The 15,198-nt window shown below is 33.3% G+C and overlaps 1 protein-coding gene across 8 annotated transcripts in view; it reads right to left on the bottom strand.

Moving 5' to 3' along the window:
- Nucleotides 1–2,662: 2,662 nt before the first annotated feature.
- The window catches only part of snu (snustorr), a 128,051-nt gene continuing 115,515 nt past the window's right edge, over nucleotides 2,663–15,198 (bottom strand). For 7 of the 8 annotated variants that reach the window (XM_065369602.1, XM_065369599.1, XM_065369597.1 and 4 more), the window contains 11 exons: nucleotides 10,882–11,046; nucleotides 10,440–10,568; nucleotides 7,960–8,108; nucleotides 7,651–7,858; nucleotides 7,393–7,570; nucleotides 7,164–7,279; nucleotides 6,941–7,011; nucleotides 6,777–6,865; nucleotides 6,508–6,684; nucleotides 6,311–6,397; nucleotides 2,663–3,880 (listed from right to left, as the gene is read on the bottom strand). In XM_065369602.1, the coding sequence (XP_065225674.1) occupies nucleotides 3,666–3,880; nucleotides 6,311–6,397; nucleotides 6,508–6,684; nucleotides 6,777–6,865; nucleotides 6,941–7,011; nucleotides 7,164–7,279; nucleotides 7,393–7,570; nucleotides 7,651–7,858; nucleotides 7,960–8,108; nucleotides 10,440–10,568; nucleotides 10,882–11,046 (1,584 nt within the window). In that variant the 3' untranslated portion in view covers nucleotides 2,663–3,665. The remainder of the gene's footprint in view (nucleotides 3,881–6,310; nucleotides 6,398–6,507; nucleotides 6,685–6,776; nucleotides 6,866–6,940; nucleotides 7,012–7,163; nucleotides 7,280–7,392; nucleotides 7,571–7,650; nucleotides 7,859–7,959; nucleotides 8,109–10,439; nucleotides 10,569–10,881; nucleotides 11,047–15,198) is intronic. The other variant, XM_065369598.1, reaches the window with a different exon arrangement.

Genomic DNA, 15,198 nt, shown 5'->3' with positions numbered 1-15,198 from the left:
GAATCTAAGATATCACAATTATTGTATTAACTTTTCATCCTAATTATTAAATGATTTTTTAAGCAACTTTTGCTAAATTTTGCTCGTTTTTTACATGAAATTTCACAAATTTTTGGCAATTTTCAGCAAATTGTTTGTCAATTTCAATGTTTTTGAAGATTAAGTTTCGTCTGTGGGTCATTCCATGTCAACTCAACCAATGTTTTTGGGTCATGTCCTTCGATTTCGCTCAAATTTTTTTTACAATATCTACCCACCCAGTAAGTAAGAAATCCGCAATCAGTTTGGTCCCAGCCCCCTCAGGGGGCGGGGTGAGAGGGCTTCCATCATTTTCACATTGTCTTGAGGTACTCAACTTCAGCAGCCCATTCCTCCAAAACTATGATACTTTGATCAAAACTGATTTCACAGTTCGAAAGGGCATTGAATTTTAAACTTTTTAAATACTTTGAAATTTTCAAAAGTTGAAAATTGAAAGTTCAAATTTCAAAATGGCGCTGTAAGTGGGAGCTACAATTTAAAATTTTGAAAAAATTTCCATAGATGTACATTTTGATATTTTTTTGAAATATTTAGGTTTCGAGATGGAACTCTTGACGGAGGGGGAGCACCCCCACCCCCAATTTTGGGTGAAACTTTCAAAAGAAAATCTGGGGCATGTGATATATCGAATTGTATGTTTTCGGCGACGCTAAACACGAATATGACGTTAGATTTTTGATAGGACCCCATCCACGGCCCCCAGCACCTCCCCAAAGGGGGTAAAAGTTCAAAAAAGTGTTTTGTTCGTGCGACACATGGAATAATATGTTTTTGGTGACGCTGAACACGAATATGACGTCAGATTTTTGATTGGACCTCATCCACGGCCCCCAACAATTTTTTCGGACTTTTACCTATTGAGAGAGGTTCTGGGGGCCATGGGTGAGGTCGATTTAAAAAACTATGGCTATATTCGTGTTCAGCGATATCGAAAACATACTATTTCATGTGTCACACGAATGTTACCATATTTTGGGGGGGTTACCCCCTTTGGGGAGGTGCAGGGGGCCGTGGACGAGTCAAATCGAAAATCTGACGTCATATTCGAGTTCAGCGTCATCAAAAACATATTATTCCATGTGTCGCACGAACAAAACACTTTTTTGAACTTTTACCCCCTTTGGGGAGGTGCTGGGGGCCGTGGATGGGGTCCTATCAAAAATCTAACGTCATATTCGTGTTAAGCGTCGCCGAAAACATACAATTCGATATATCACATGCCCCAGATTTTCTTTCGAATGTTTCACCCAAAATTGGGGTGGGGGTGCTCCCCCTTTGTCAAGAGTTCCATCTCGAAACCTAAATATTTCGAAAAAGTATCAAAATGTTCATCTATGGAAATTTTTTCAAAATTTTAAATGGTAGCTCCCACTTACAGCGTCATTTTGAAATTTGAACTTTCAAACTGAAAGTTCAACTTTCGACTTTTGAAAATTTCAAAGTACTTAAAAAGTTTAAAATTCAATGCCCTTTCGAACTGTGAAATCAGTTTTGATCAAAGTATCATAGTTTTGGAGGAATGGGCTGCTGAAGTTGAGTACCTCAAGACAATGTGAAAATAATGGAAGCCCCCTCACCCGCCCCCTGAGGGGGCTGGGACCAAACTGATTGCGGATTTCTTACTTACCGGGTGGGTAGATATTGTAAAAAAAATTTGAGCGAAATCGAAAGTCATGACTTTCAAAATCGCCTTTTTTTGGTTGAGTTGACATGGAATGACCCCTGTCCGGTTTCTCAAGGTCATTGACCTACCTGGGCAGCCTCTCATGGTCGTATAATCTACCTGCCTAGCCCCTCTGTCCGACGACCCAAGGTCGTCTGTCTGCTTTTCTGGCCCTTTAAGTCATTAAAGGGAAGTGCTCTAAACAGCTCTTTCAAAGCTCTACCTTTTCAACATATTTTTTGCTGATTTAGGCTGCATAGGTAGGCTATCGTTTCGCCAGCCCTTCAAGGATTTTTTAAAAAATACGAGAGGGGGCTACTCCAATGTCTGGACTGGATGCTTTAACTTGCTTCAACGATGTACTTGATGATTTTTTTAAATTTTGTGTTATTCTTACTTGCTGGTATTTTTCTCTACATTTTACTCAAGTCTTATATTATGATGTTTCATCAAATTTGGACTACCTTCAACTTTTTAAATGACATTTTAACAAAAGTTCAAGCAATTTTTCAGCGATTTTTCTAAATTTTATAGATAGTAGCTTTTTGTTGAAAGCTTAAAAGTTATTTTTATTAATTTTCTTTGCTCGGGCTCGGGAAATAAATCTCGTCCAAAATCTTATTGTTTCTTAGAAACACGTTAAAAAAGAGAATAATATCAATAACACCAAGTTTAGAAAATTTTTTTATTAAATTATTTAAAATTAAATACATAATCCGAAAAACAAAGAGCAAGAGGAGAAGAAGAAGAAGAAGGAGAAAGAAAGAAATAAAAGAAATAGAAGGAGAAAAAAAATTACGAATAATAATTAATTTTCAAAGAGAATTATCTACTTACGTCAATACTTTTATCACTTAATAGCGATAATGGTAATGATATGGTACATATATCTTCCTCTTTTTTTTCAATTAAATATATAAAATTATTTACAAAAGAAAAAAAACAACAATAAACAAAAAAAAAAATGGGCGATATATATATTTTTCAGTGTTGGTAATATTTTGTTTTCATCATATTATGTATACTGAAATCGAGATATTTTGTGTTCTTTATTTCACATATTGTTCTTTTTTTTGCTGTTTTTTTTACCATTATTACTATTATTTAATAATTATCGTTAAAATTATTCGCTATTTGATAAAACGTAAAAATATAAATAAAATAATACTTTTCCCTGTTAAGTGAAAAGGCCTTGAGCGATTTTGTCATGTCAGATTTACACATGAATTTTTACATAGGTAAATGGCACACGAAATAAGATTTTCTGCGAAGGAGCTGTAATACATATCACGAGAATAATTCGTCCGAAAACGAAAAATTTAAAAAAAAAATACACGAGAACGACGACGACGACGACAATATTACTAAACTTACTATCACGCGAAAGCAATCGCTAAAGGCCGTTTTTCACTTGGGATACACATACGCATTAGGAAAAAAAAATTTAAAAAGAAAAAAAATAACAAAAGAAAAAAGAAATATAATAAAACTTGGCCATAATTATCAATACACCCCCTTATAAAGTCGTTGCGAAGAAATAAAATCACCAATACACGTACACACGAATACTTACGACAAAAGTATCTAGCGAACTTACTAGAGGCCTACGCTAGTACGTACATTTTTTTTTTCGTTTTTGTTTTTAACCATCGCGTAGATAATAAACTAACACATTTATACAACACATACCTATTACTTAAGATGAACAAATATCGTAATCGGTATTATAATCAAATAAACACACTCGCGAACGCGTACGAATAAAAAATAACGCGAAATTTATTTGTGGCAATTTTTCGCGATTTAATTTTTTACCCGCGCTCGTATCCTTCTATACAACAATACATAGTAACAATCGCATAATTGGAAACATTAATAAAAAACAAAATAATTGGGAGGGCAAAACGGTAATAATAATTCGTTTTTTGTTTTGATTTTCACGAAGACGGCGATCATTCGTTTAACCTTTTTTGAATTTTAAGACTAACATACTTATGGTTAAGAATATGATTATCCACGTGGCCGACGATATGAATCCTAAATACACGTCCGTTTCGCCTAAATTCCACCCTCTGGTTAGTATACTACGTAACGATGTCGTAGCCATGGTCAAAGGTAAAATGCTACTTATGTATTGTAGCAATTGTGGCATACCTTCGACAGGCCAAATAACACCTGTAAAACAAACAAGAAATAATAATATGATTAGTGGTATTTTGAAAAAATGTCAAAATTTTAGATGTATGAGGCTCAAATCGTAAAAATATGTTCAGAGTGAATGTTGATGAGCTTCAGTCATAAATTTTGGGAGTCATTTTCTGAACAGAATGTAGATTTCGTCTACTTTTGGATCGATAGGGTGAATGATTGATTGATAATTTAAAAAAATGTTTGAAGTGAGGAACTCCTACGAATTCAACTTACAAGGGAACTTTTCGATCTGGCCCTCTCCGATTTGAACGAAACCAAGCTAGATTGAAAGAATATGTCCTATAAAATCCTCGTAATCAAAATTTCAAGTCTCAAAGTTAATTTTTGGATTGTTTGCTTGACAATTTAAAAATTTTTAAAAAGCTACACATCAAGGGAAATTTTTAACATTCTTTATGAAATATGAATTTTTTTGAACAAAGTGAACCGATATGTGAATAATTCTTTCAATTCAACTCTCATACATCAAAAATTGCTAGTTTTGGATCATTCTGGAGACTCCAGTGATTTTTCAATTTTCTTCTACAGGGAGAAAACAAAAAACTTTTCTGGGTGCTAATTGGACGCCCTTTCAACCGTTTTAGGTCGTTATACTATAGAATTCCAGGGGTGCCAGTTGAGAAGTTAATTTTTACCAATTTGTAAATTCCAGAATAAGCGAAAAGATACAATTTTTATTTGACTTTTTTGAAGCTTCCAGACCAACTTGTTCATCCAAAGAAATTTAAAAACTAGCTGGAGGTTCCAAAACGTCAAAACGTCCCAAAACTAGTAGTTGTTGATTGTGGGAGTTGAATTAAAAAAATTATTCAGTTCACTTTACTCGAAAAATTTACAATATTATTTCATGAAAATAGCTTTCTTAAATTTTTCAAAAATGTCAAAAATTCGCAAAAAATACCGAAAATGAACTTTTGAGACCTGAAATCTTGGTTATGGGGGTTTTAGTAGCCTACATGTTCTTCCAATCTAAGTGTACTTCGTTCAAATTGGAAAGTGCCAGTTCAAATAATCATCTTATTGTCGCGAATGAAGGGTAATTTTTTTCAAAAATAATTCCCCCTTCCCCCTCCACCTTAAATTTGGTACCTACTAGGCAAAAAATAATCATTCTTATGACAGCCTTCTTATTTATTTCGTTTTAAAAATTCTGCCCAATTTTGGTTTTCATGGTCAAAGGCTGTTTTTTTTCAATGGCTATACTTATTCACCTTCATTTCAAAGGTAGGCAACATGTTCGTCTAAAATTAGGTTATGCAATACAATTGACTTTTTTATAAAGCTCCAAATACTAATCTTGTAGCAAAACAGCCCCTGAAGGTACCTTTTAAATTTTTTTATAAGAAATCGAAAATTTTGTGATTGGATTGAGTTGCTTGCATGATCAATTCAAAACGTGATTTAATCAATGAAATTATTGAATTTCAGTGCTATCTTATTTCAATGAAGAAAAGTTATTTTTAAACATTTTCTACTTAACGATAAGCAGACTTTTTTTTTCAATTTTTAAATTCGAATTTGAAAAGAGTATAAATTTTTTGAAAATTTGTGGAAGACTGAGGAAAGGGTTGGCTCAAAAGTTGGATCAGCAAGTTCAAGAAAATGCAATGAAAACGTGACTTTTATACTTCTACATTCACTCCTCTTCAACTTTCCTCAAATTTTAAAATTTGTCACTGCCCCCCTTCCTTCATCTTTAATGATGAAATTTTCAGTAATTTTCTCTGGCAAATCTTATTATGTTACTTACAATTTTTCAGATTTGTTTTCGAAAAACCATTAAAAGCTTCATTCTGTTGATTGTGATTTTTAAATGGGAGGAGAGGTGGTGGGGGGAAGGAGAGAGGGCGGTAATGAACATAGTAAGTCCATTTTCAACTTGTTTTTGAAATTTATATCAATTGAGCTCAACAAAAAAATTCTCGTGAAATTGCCTTCATGAGAAACGATGAAAATTTCCGTTCTGTAAAACAATATTCAACTCTTCCCTCGTCTTCTCCTCCCTTTCTCTCGCCAAAAATTCAGTTTGAAATTTGAAAAAAATGAACCAAATTGATATAAGTAAATGATTATTTTGCTCAAAAATGTTTTTGATTCATTTGAACACTTTAATTTTTTGAGGGAAGGAGGGGCTAGGAGAAAGAAAATAATTTTCTATGTTTTTCTTTCAAGTATGTACTTTGTTTATTGAGAAATTGCTTGTGATATCACATCTTTTTGAAATCTTGACGAATTCACCCTTCCTTATCAAACTTCTGAACAAGGAAGAAATTGACTTTGGTATTTTTAATTTTATTATGAGCATAAACTAATAATATTCCTTCTCTTCGAATTTACAACCATCGTTGTACTGAACATGTTAATCAAGTGAGGAATCCTCATATGGCTACTTACCACTGAGCAATAACGTTGGATAAAAGCTTCCCAAAGCTAATTGAATAGCATTTCGTTCCAATTCACAACACGCCGATATAACGAAACCTGCGGGTACAGACAAAAAAAAAATCAAACAAATTATTAAAGACGACCACTTCCACGAGTAATGAAAGCGAGGAGAGCTGCTCAATAAACCGAGTAGGTAATATAATTACCGAAACACATTCCACATAATCCTTGAAGAATGGTTAGAATGATTACTAAATTGATATCGCCTCTGCATTCGATTTGGAATACGACGATCATAAATATTAATACTAAAGCCGTTTGACCACACATGACTACAAATTGCGTTATTACGTGAGAGAATAATACTTCGAATGGCGTGACACCTGCGAAATAGAAAGAAGTAAACAACAAATTGTTTAAAAAAGTGAGCTTTTTTTTACATCTGAGAAATATTGTAAGCAAAAGAAATACGAACCGGCAACCCAACTTCGATCGAGTAAACCTTCAGTTCGTTCTACGATCAATGCAGATGAAGTTAATGCCACAGCTAAGAAGAATACGATTCTAAAAATGGAGAAAATTTTAATTAGAAATGTACAAAATGTGATTGGTGTGCGTGGAAGGGGAGCCAATACTTACGTCAAGATTACTCCAGGTGCGACGAAATCGGTAAAACTAGGATCTTCTGAACCATAAATTGGTGGCCCAAACTGTAAAATGGAAATTAAAATTTTATTTGAAACGATTTATTAAAAATGAGTTTGAAGATTTTGAGTAGGTACCCAACTCTTTTTTTTTTTAGATTTTGAAATAATTTTTTAAAAATTTATTTCCATATTGAAATAAGTAACTGAACACTCACTTGGATAGGGATATCAGCCAGTTTTGGATTTTCGTTGCACTGTTTCAATAATTCTTGAGCAAATGATCGATACGATAACTGCAGATCTCGATTGAGCATCAAGCCGATTTGTTGATCTGTAAAACATTCAATTTTTTATTTAAAAGCCATTTTAAATAAATACCTAGGTTTTTGAATGTTATTATGATAAATGGTGTGAGTAGGTAATATGAATGGAATGGACACTCACTTGACATATCGAGCCATACTCTGACATCACTCTGATCTAAAGTCTCGTTGTCGGCTTCTTTACCCAGAGCCATTCTGGCAACCAAGGCATCGGTGAAATTCTCGGTGAAGTAAATCGCTCCCCAAGCATCTCCCGACCTGACAGCGTTTATCGCACTGTCCGGCTCTTTATAGTAATCCTTCAAAAAAACGAGAAAAAATATATATTTCGAAGAAATTCATATTTTGGTTATCCATATATGGAAATATTCGTATTTACCTGCACTATGGTATCTTTTGGTAACGCATTCAAATATCTACAACTTAAATATTTAAAACTGCAATTATTATACACTGGACATTCCATAGTTTCGAAATTCATTTCTGAGTTAACTATGGCAAGATGTAGACCGGTTGGATCACGCCCAATAGCAAGACAAAACAGGATAACTTGCATTACTGGTAACGCAAAAATAAAAAGCATCACACTGAAAAAAAAAAAATAATTGAAAACAACTCAAATTAGATGAGAAAGGAGGTATCTCCAAGAGCCTAGAAGAGAAAACTTCTGCATGATTCTGATGCTTACCCTACATTCCTCCACATTCGTAGGAAATTCTTCTGTAGTAAGGCTTGCGTTTTGCCTACAGTCGTTAACTGGAAACAGGCACTAAGACTATTAACACTTTCAGCTGGCTCGTCCATTGGCATCACTTTACCATTCATGGTAGTATTATGCTGGAAAAGATAATGAAAAGTCTCATTACGTTTCTGTCAAAATATTGCAATTTTTTGAAATGTTCTCTTATTATTGATTTAATGATTATGTATTCGTACAAACCGATGAATTTGATTTTTGGATGATTTTTTTTTTCAAGTGGAAATGATTTTTGATGTTAAAAATGTAAACATGAGGGAGGGGGAGGGAAGGAGGGCAGAACAGAAAAACTTATAATTTTTTTTCACTTTTGTACCAAAAATATATAAGTATGTAAAATAATAAGTTTGGTTAATCCAAATTTGAGTATAATTCAATTTGATTTTTTACGCACAAAATGATTTTCAAATTCAGAAAATTATTACCTACTTAACAACTTATATCTTGACAATTTTGATGCATGTAAGAGGGAAAGGGGTGGAATTTCAGTGGCCAATGCATGAAAAAAAAAAAATATGAAACCTTTTTTTCATGCTAAAATTTGTGACTTGCTGTAAAAGTTATATCTTCAAGTGCCTTGAAAGAAGTATGTAGATTTGAAATGATCTATGGAAATTTCCGCAAAATTGATGAGATGTGGAATTGTGGATGTAATCTTGGGTGTTGGGAGATGAAAGGAAGATGGCTGGGGATGGGGGATGAGGATACAGCGAATCTTAGACATTCAGAATATTTCTCGAATTAATTTCAATAGATGGGTGAGAAAATGTGTTATCGTCTCATGTATGAAAATGAAATCCTCACAAATTCACATCAATGTACATTTTCCAATAATAATATGATGATAGATAAAAAATTCTACAGAATGAATGGACTAGTCTACTAGGTCAAGAAGGTCAAGAAAGTTGAGAACTAGAGAAAAAATGGACGGTTTCCACGTAAGATGTGAATTGTAAAAAATAAAAATCGAGAAATTTGCGATGAACAGGGAAATTCGCTTCGAAATGACAAAGTATGTGCTTCAAAAAATAGTAGAAAACCTCATCAATGGGTTCTTTGTGTACAAAAATTTTCAGAAGAGGGGAAAATGGGGCAAGTGAAAATTAAACTGTTGAAAAGTTGCAATGAATATTGAAAATGAGTTGATGAATTCACTTTCTGAATTTCGATGGACATCTTGCTATTCAAGTTATGAAACCAAAGAAGAAGCTTCAAATAACTAATTTATGGGGTCGATTATAATTGTCATGAAAATTAAATCTGATGGGGGGCGGAGGGGGGAGGACAACAAAAGATATCCTAAACCTAATGAAACTGGGCAGTGAAGAATTTGCCTTTTCGAATCATTCTTCGAACTTGACTCCTTTTCCATGCTCAATTATTAATGACGAGATTTTCAATCGAATTTTCTTCTCATTTTGACAATTACTCGTAGCTTTGCTGATATTTTTCACAAATCGTTCAAATAAAAATTTGATGGAATTTTAAAAAACCAGTCCTAACTAGTTCTATACTTGAATTATTTCGAGTGATTAATTTTTTTTCAAGTGACAGATTACGAAAAAATGTAGAAATTAGTCATTTCAGCAACTGGTTTTGGTATTTTTTAAACGAACAAATCGCGATTTTTATTGCAGTTTTTTCCACTTCCCTTCCTCTTTCCTTTTTTCCGACAATTTTCAATGATTTACTGAGAAAAGTTTCAAGCACCTGCTACAAAATACATTTAATTTTTTTTGTTCAAGATTCAAGTAGGTATTTTTTTCTCAATCTAAAAGATTACGAGCAATTAAAAGTTGCGTAGGAGGGAGGGGGAATAGAAAGTTGTTTTTATAAATGAGCAAAATTAGTCAATGGGGGAAAAAATTTCTTCGGTAGAATATAGAACAGATCTTTGAATTTTGGATCATAAAACATACCTATTTTGATATTTTCTGAAGGGTGAAACGGTGGTCACAGATGAAAAAATTTTGATTTTTTTTTTGATATTTTGAAAAACCACTGAAGGTATTTCCATAAAAAATTTCAGTCCTTTTCCTTTTTATCTTTCACTGAATCTCAAATTGTTACTTCAGAAAAAACGTGTTTCCCTCTCTTCATTTTTGGCAAATTCCTATTTTCCACTTGTGTGACTATGAGCAAGTAGGTATATGCTGAGTCAGCTACAAAAATTTTCATTTTCATGGCAAAACATTCTCAAAATAGTAGAATGAAGCAATTGAAAAGTGGGTAGGTACACGTAAGACAGTTCAGATCGTACAAAAAGCATGCAAAACACTTTGGCAAAACGAAAATCAAGCTTCACAAAAAGAACAAAACAGATAGGTTGGTACGAATAACAAATAATGAAAAAAAAAAATTAAAGAACTATGTAGGTAACACAAAAACACAAAGCAGTGTATGAAGCTTACATCGTAATAACCGTTCATTTGGGGATCGTGAAATTGAGCTTCTTTTGACTGATGAAAGTTAATACCAATGATCCCTTTTTCTTCGGTAATATATACGGATTCATCTTTTTTACACCAATTTGATGGGGCCTGTAATGTGACATGTACATTCACCGTAAGCGTCTACTGACCATGTGTAGCAGTTACAAAAACAACAAACAAGAAAATCATCTCCAAGAGTGTCATTTTCTTTGTGGTATACTCTTGTACGAGCAATATAAAGACAACACTGTGATTGTGAGAGTGAGAAATGCAGTAAAATGAATTCGATGAGAGCGAGATAGATAGGTATAGTAAACACAACATTGAACGAAAAATAAAAGGAAAACACATAATAGTAAAAACGAATTTGTTGAAGATGGCAGAGGGGGGCTTTAAGTACATTTATGACGGGTATACTTACTAAGGTAGTGTTGTTTTGTTTTTCTTGAACATTATTTGATTCTGTGCCTTGTTGTTTACGACTTAATTTTAAAAATACTTCCTCTAAAGACTGACAACCGTATATTGATAATAATACTTGTGGAGCTTCTTCGGCTAGTAATCGTCCACTTCGCATTAAACCAATCTGAAATATGACATAGTGAATTATTCTCGATGATATTTCGCATTTTTATGTTGCACTTATTCTATGGTACTATGTGTGTATTTGACAAGCACTTCAATTTTTGTGCAAATGGTAGCTGAAAATTATTATCCTTTGTCACGAGGATGGGTAATAAACCATCAGAATTTTTGTTGTTCAGGTTTTTTTCTTCGCCATCTCTAAGGAGGAGTAAACTTGTCTAGAGACACTTGAACGATCACGAAGTTGTACCTACTCATGTACAGTACAACTCAATGTTAAAGTTTTATTGTTGATGAGCATGGTAGCAGGTATTTATGCGTATGCGGATTTGTGGTTTGTGGCCTTCTAACTTGTTTTAGCCGGAAGATTAGATAGAATTGGAAAAATTTCATATCATCGCGACCAACGACCAACCGAGCAAATTTGGTCTAATTAATCGCGCCTATTCTGGCTGCTGTATTTGAAACTAATTACGCAAGGTGGCATATTAAAACTAAAAGCTCATTTAAGTCGATTTGCGAAACTGGTTCGCTGTGTGGTCTACGAAAGCAGCATTGCTGTAATAAATTTTGGTGAGGAATTAACATTTCACGATATATACAACGCGGACCAACCTTGGATATTATGACAGAAGGTGAACAACTGACAAACCAAACGAGTGTTACATTTATACCAAATAAACCTTCTAATTATAAATTGCCCAAGTTGTGTAGCGACACCGCAGCAGTATAATCGAGGTGGTGGGTATTTTAGGAAATGGACGCTGGTACAATAAAGAAAGAAAAAATACCCGCGTATTATTCATAAATGACGGAAATGTTCAAAACTATAAATGAAGCTTACTACTCGTATGTAGAGCCGTTATGACGATGATGAGAGGTTCATAGAGAAAAGAGACAATGTCCAATGTCAAGGCAACTGATGACACGACGTTGAACTTGGATTGGAAAATAATGGACGAAAACTTGTACATAATGTTAAAAGTATAACAGGAAGATGAATAATGGTCTGAAGTGTGGGAACTAGAATCTAAATATTTGGAAACTTCAACCACCAACGAGGTAATTTGTTGCGGTGTCGAGGATGATGTTGGTTATTTTTTTAAAGGTTTTGTGGCAGAGAATGGGTAGGTACCTAATATTTTTTGAATAACAGTTTTTTTCCTTGTTATTCGATCATCAAGGGCAGAATTTATAGTGGCGGAGTAATTGTAAAATGAAAATTTTCCTAAATCGTCGATGTATGTAGAGATGCTAATCTTTCTATTTACATAATTTAACGTGTTAGAAACTACAGTAATTTTATTATTGCTAATTGATGAACGTGCACGAATGCCAGTCATCAATCACGTGTGAGTAAAATTACTTATTACGAAGTGACTACGAGATTCGAATGTGCAGTAATGATTACGTCGTCGTCGTTGCTCAGATGCTGTATCTATATTGAGAATTGATGCTCTTGATGTGGAAATTTACAGAGTAATTTAATAAACGTGCCGGTGGTTTGAAGCACGAGTAATAGATTTGTCGTTATTGGATGCAAGAGATTAGAATTTGATTGATCGTAGCCTGAAAAGTGTCTGGCAGATCATTTGTGGCCAGAATTCGTGAATAGGTACAGTATTGAGAGTTTTTGGGAAGGCTGAAATCTGACAATGGTCGATTTTCCTGGAGTTTATGGAAAGTGGTGTTACATTGTTGCCAAATTTTAATAATTTTGTTCCCATTTAGACCCCCCCCCCTTTCCACAAAGACGAGCAAGATGAAATGAAAGTGCTTTAATTGCTGCTCCAAGATTTCTTTGGTGTCAAAACTCCACATTTATTTTTTTGCTGGTGTTGCCAAATTTCCACAATTGCTTTTTAAAGATTCGGATATCAAGAAAGGATACTTGGATATCTTAATTTATAACACTGACAAAATTTTTTATCGAAAAATTTGACTTGGTTCCGAAAATCAGCTTTTATTCCTTCAATTTTTTCTCTGTAGGTACATTGTTGCCAAATGTCTATTCTTATGTCTCAATTTGATTTGAATTTCGATGATAAATTGTCAAGAAATTTTGTTTTATAAGGTTTGTCTGCTGAACTTCTGCATCAAGGATTTGGATTCAAACGCCTCGATTAGATTATAGTTGTTTTTGTTTATGTCCATTGTTGCCAAATTTTTGTAAGATTCTAGAAAAAATTAATGAGAAGTTTGGTTCCCTTACAGGGTTGCCAAATTTTATCATCAGAGATTGAGAGATTTTGATTTTTGGTATCCAAAATTCAATTATGTTATTCTTTGCAATGGTTTTAGGCTGTGCATGGTTGTCAAATTTCCTTTTTTTTTTGTCTTTAATGAGCACTAAGGATAGAACATCAAAATGTTTTGTTTCACGAGGTTGCCAAATTTATTCATTAAAAATTTTAATGTAGTGGTAGAATTCAACTTTGATTCCTTTTAGTTTTTTTGCTATTAAGTAATTGTTGCCAAATTTCCGTTCTCATATCCCAAATTTGGATACCAAAAACGAAGGCCAGTAAATCTGTTTTACAAGGTTGCCAAATTTCTTCATGGAAAATTTTGATTCTATGTCGAATATTATCATCAGTCAATTAAATTACTCACATAAAAAATTGTCCGTGTGCGTTGTCAAATTTCCACAATTTTGTTTGAATTTAGATGATGAAAAAATTTTATCAAAAAATTTTGTTTCCTAAAATTAACAAATCTTTGTGCACTTGAGATCATGATGTGGTGTTGGAATTTCACATTTATTCCCTCTAGTAATTCATTACTGGCCCTCTGCTATGTTGCCAAATTTCCCAACTTCCATTTTTCAATTTGTAAGGTTGTCAAATTTCCACCGTTTTGCTTCAATTTGGTTAGAAAAAACATCCTCAGGATATCTTTATTAACTGGATAGGTTTCCTTGATTTCATCACAATTCAGCTCTTATTCATTTCAGAATTCAATTTCCATGCATTGTTGTCAAATCTTCTCACCTCTGAGCAGAGCTGAGAAGCGAAATTTTTTTTAAAATTTTGTTCCAGAGCACCTGATTTTTATAAGTACAAGATTCTTTTAGTTTGATGGCTAAATTTATCCTTTTTTTAATTTTCATAACAACACTTTTTGGTATTGCATGTGCTATAATTTGGTTTTAATTCTTGTATTTCTGGGTTGGCAAAGTTTTTGAGTTATTTCTTCAAGTCCCATCGGGGCACTATAAAATTTTAGAATTTCAATCTATATGTTCTTGAATTATTCCCAAATCGTAGATTTAATTTAGGTACCTAGCTAATTAGGCCTAATAATTCATCTTTTATTCCATTTTGAAAATTACGTGTCATCTTGCAACGGTGCCAAATTTCCATATTTTATTCCAGTTTGACGTAATTAAAAAACCATAAAAAATACTTATAGCTTAGCTTATGTAATTTTCCTAGTCGAGTTGCCAATCATCAAAAAAGTCTTTATTTTAATGGTTCGACTCGTGATTTTAATTGTTGAAACGAGCCAAAAATTCCTAATTCTGAACCAAATTGCTCAATATCTCGATTACTTGCCAATAAAAAATACGTATCGAAATTATTAGATGTAGGTTTTCTTCATTACTGAATTTCCGTATTGAAATTTTTGTTTTAGCTTCGAGACTTCTTTTACATTAAAAAAAATAATAATAATTTAGCTTGTTCTGCTTACGTTAAGACGCCATGGCGACGGTAAAATTTGTTAAAAATTTATATTGCCACGTTGCCAAATTGCAAAATTGCGTTTAGTTAATGCCAATAATTCAGTCTTTTTTCTTGTTTTGCTTTTGGTCATCAGACTTGTTGGAATTTCTGTTTGGATATTTTTTCCTGTTTAAAAACACGGTTTTCTACTTTCGAAATTTAAGAATTTAAAAAATAAACAATAAACATGAAGTACATATCAAGAAGTAGATATGTACTTTTAAACGACTCGACTGATATGGCATTAAAAACAAAAAACTTTCCCATGAATATTCATAGCCCCCATGAATTTTTTGGGCACTTTACCTTCATCCCTGAATTTCATGTCAGACTGCGATCCTTGAAATTCTGCTGACCATTTTAAAAATTTTTCTAGCTGATAATTTGGTTTCATTTTGAAGGTTATAGCGTTTCTTGTACGTTTAACTGGC

The sequence above is a fragment of the Planococcus citri genome, chromosome 5, assembly GCF_950023065.1.
Source record: "Planococcus citri chromosome 5, ihPlaCitr1.1, whole genome shotgun sequence".
In the NCBI taxonomy this organism is placed as follows: domain Eukaryota; kingdom Metazoa; phylum Arthropoda; class Insecta; order Hemiptera; family Pseudococcidae; genus Planococcus; species Planococcus citri.
The sequence above is the reverse complement of the archived record's forward strand: the minus strand, read 5'-3'. Positions and strand labels throughout refer to the sequence as shown.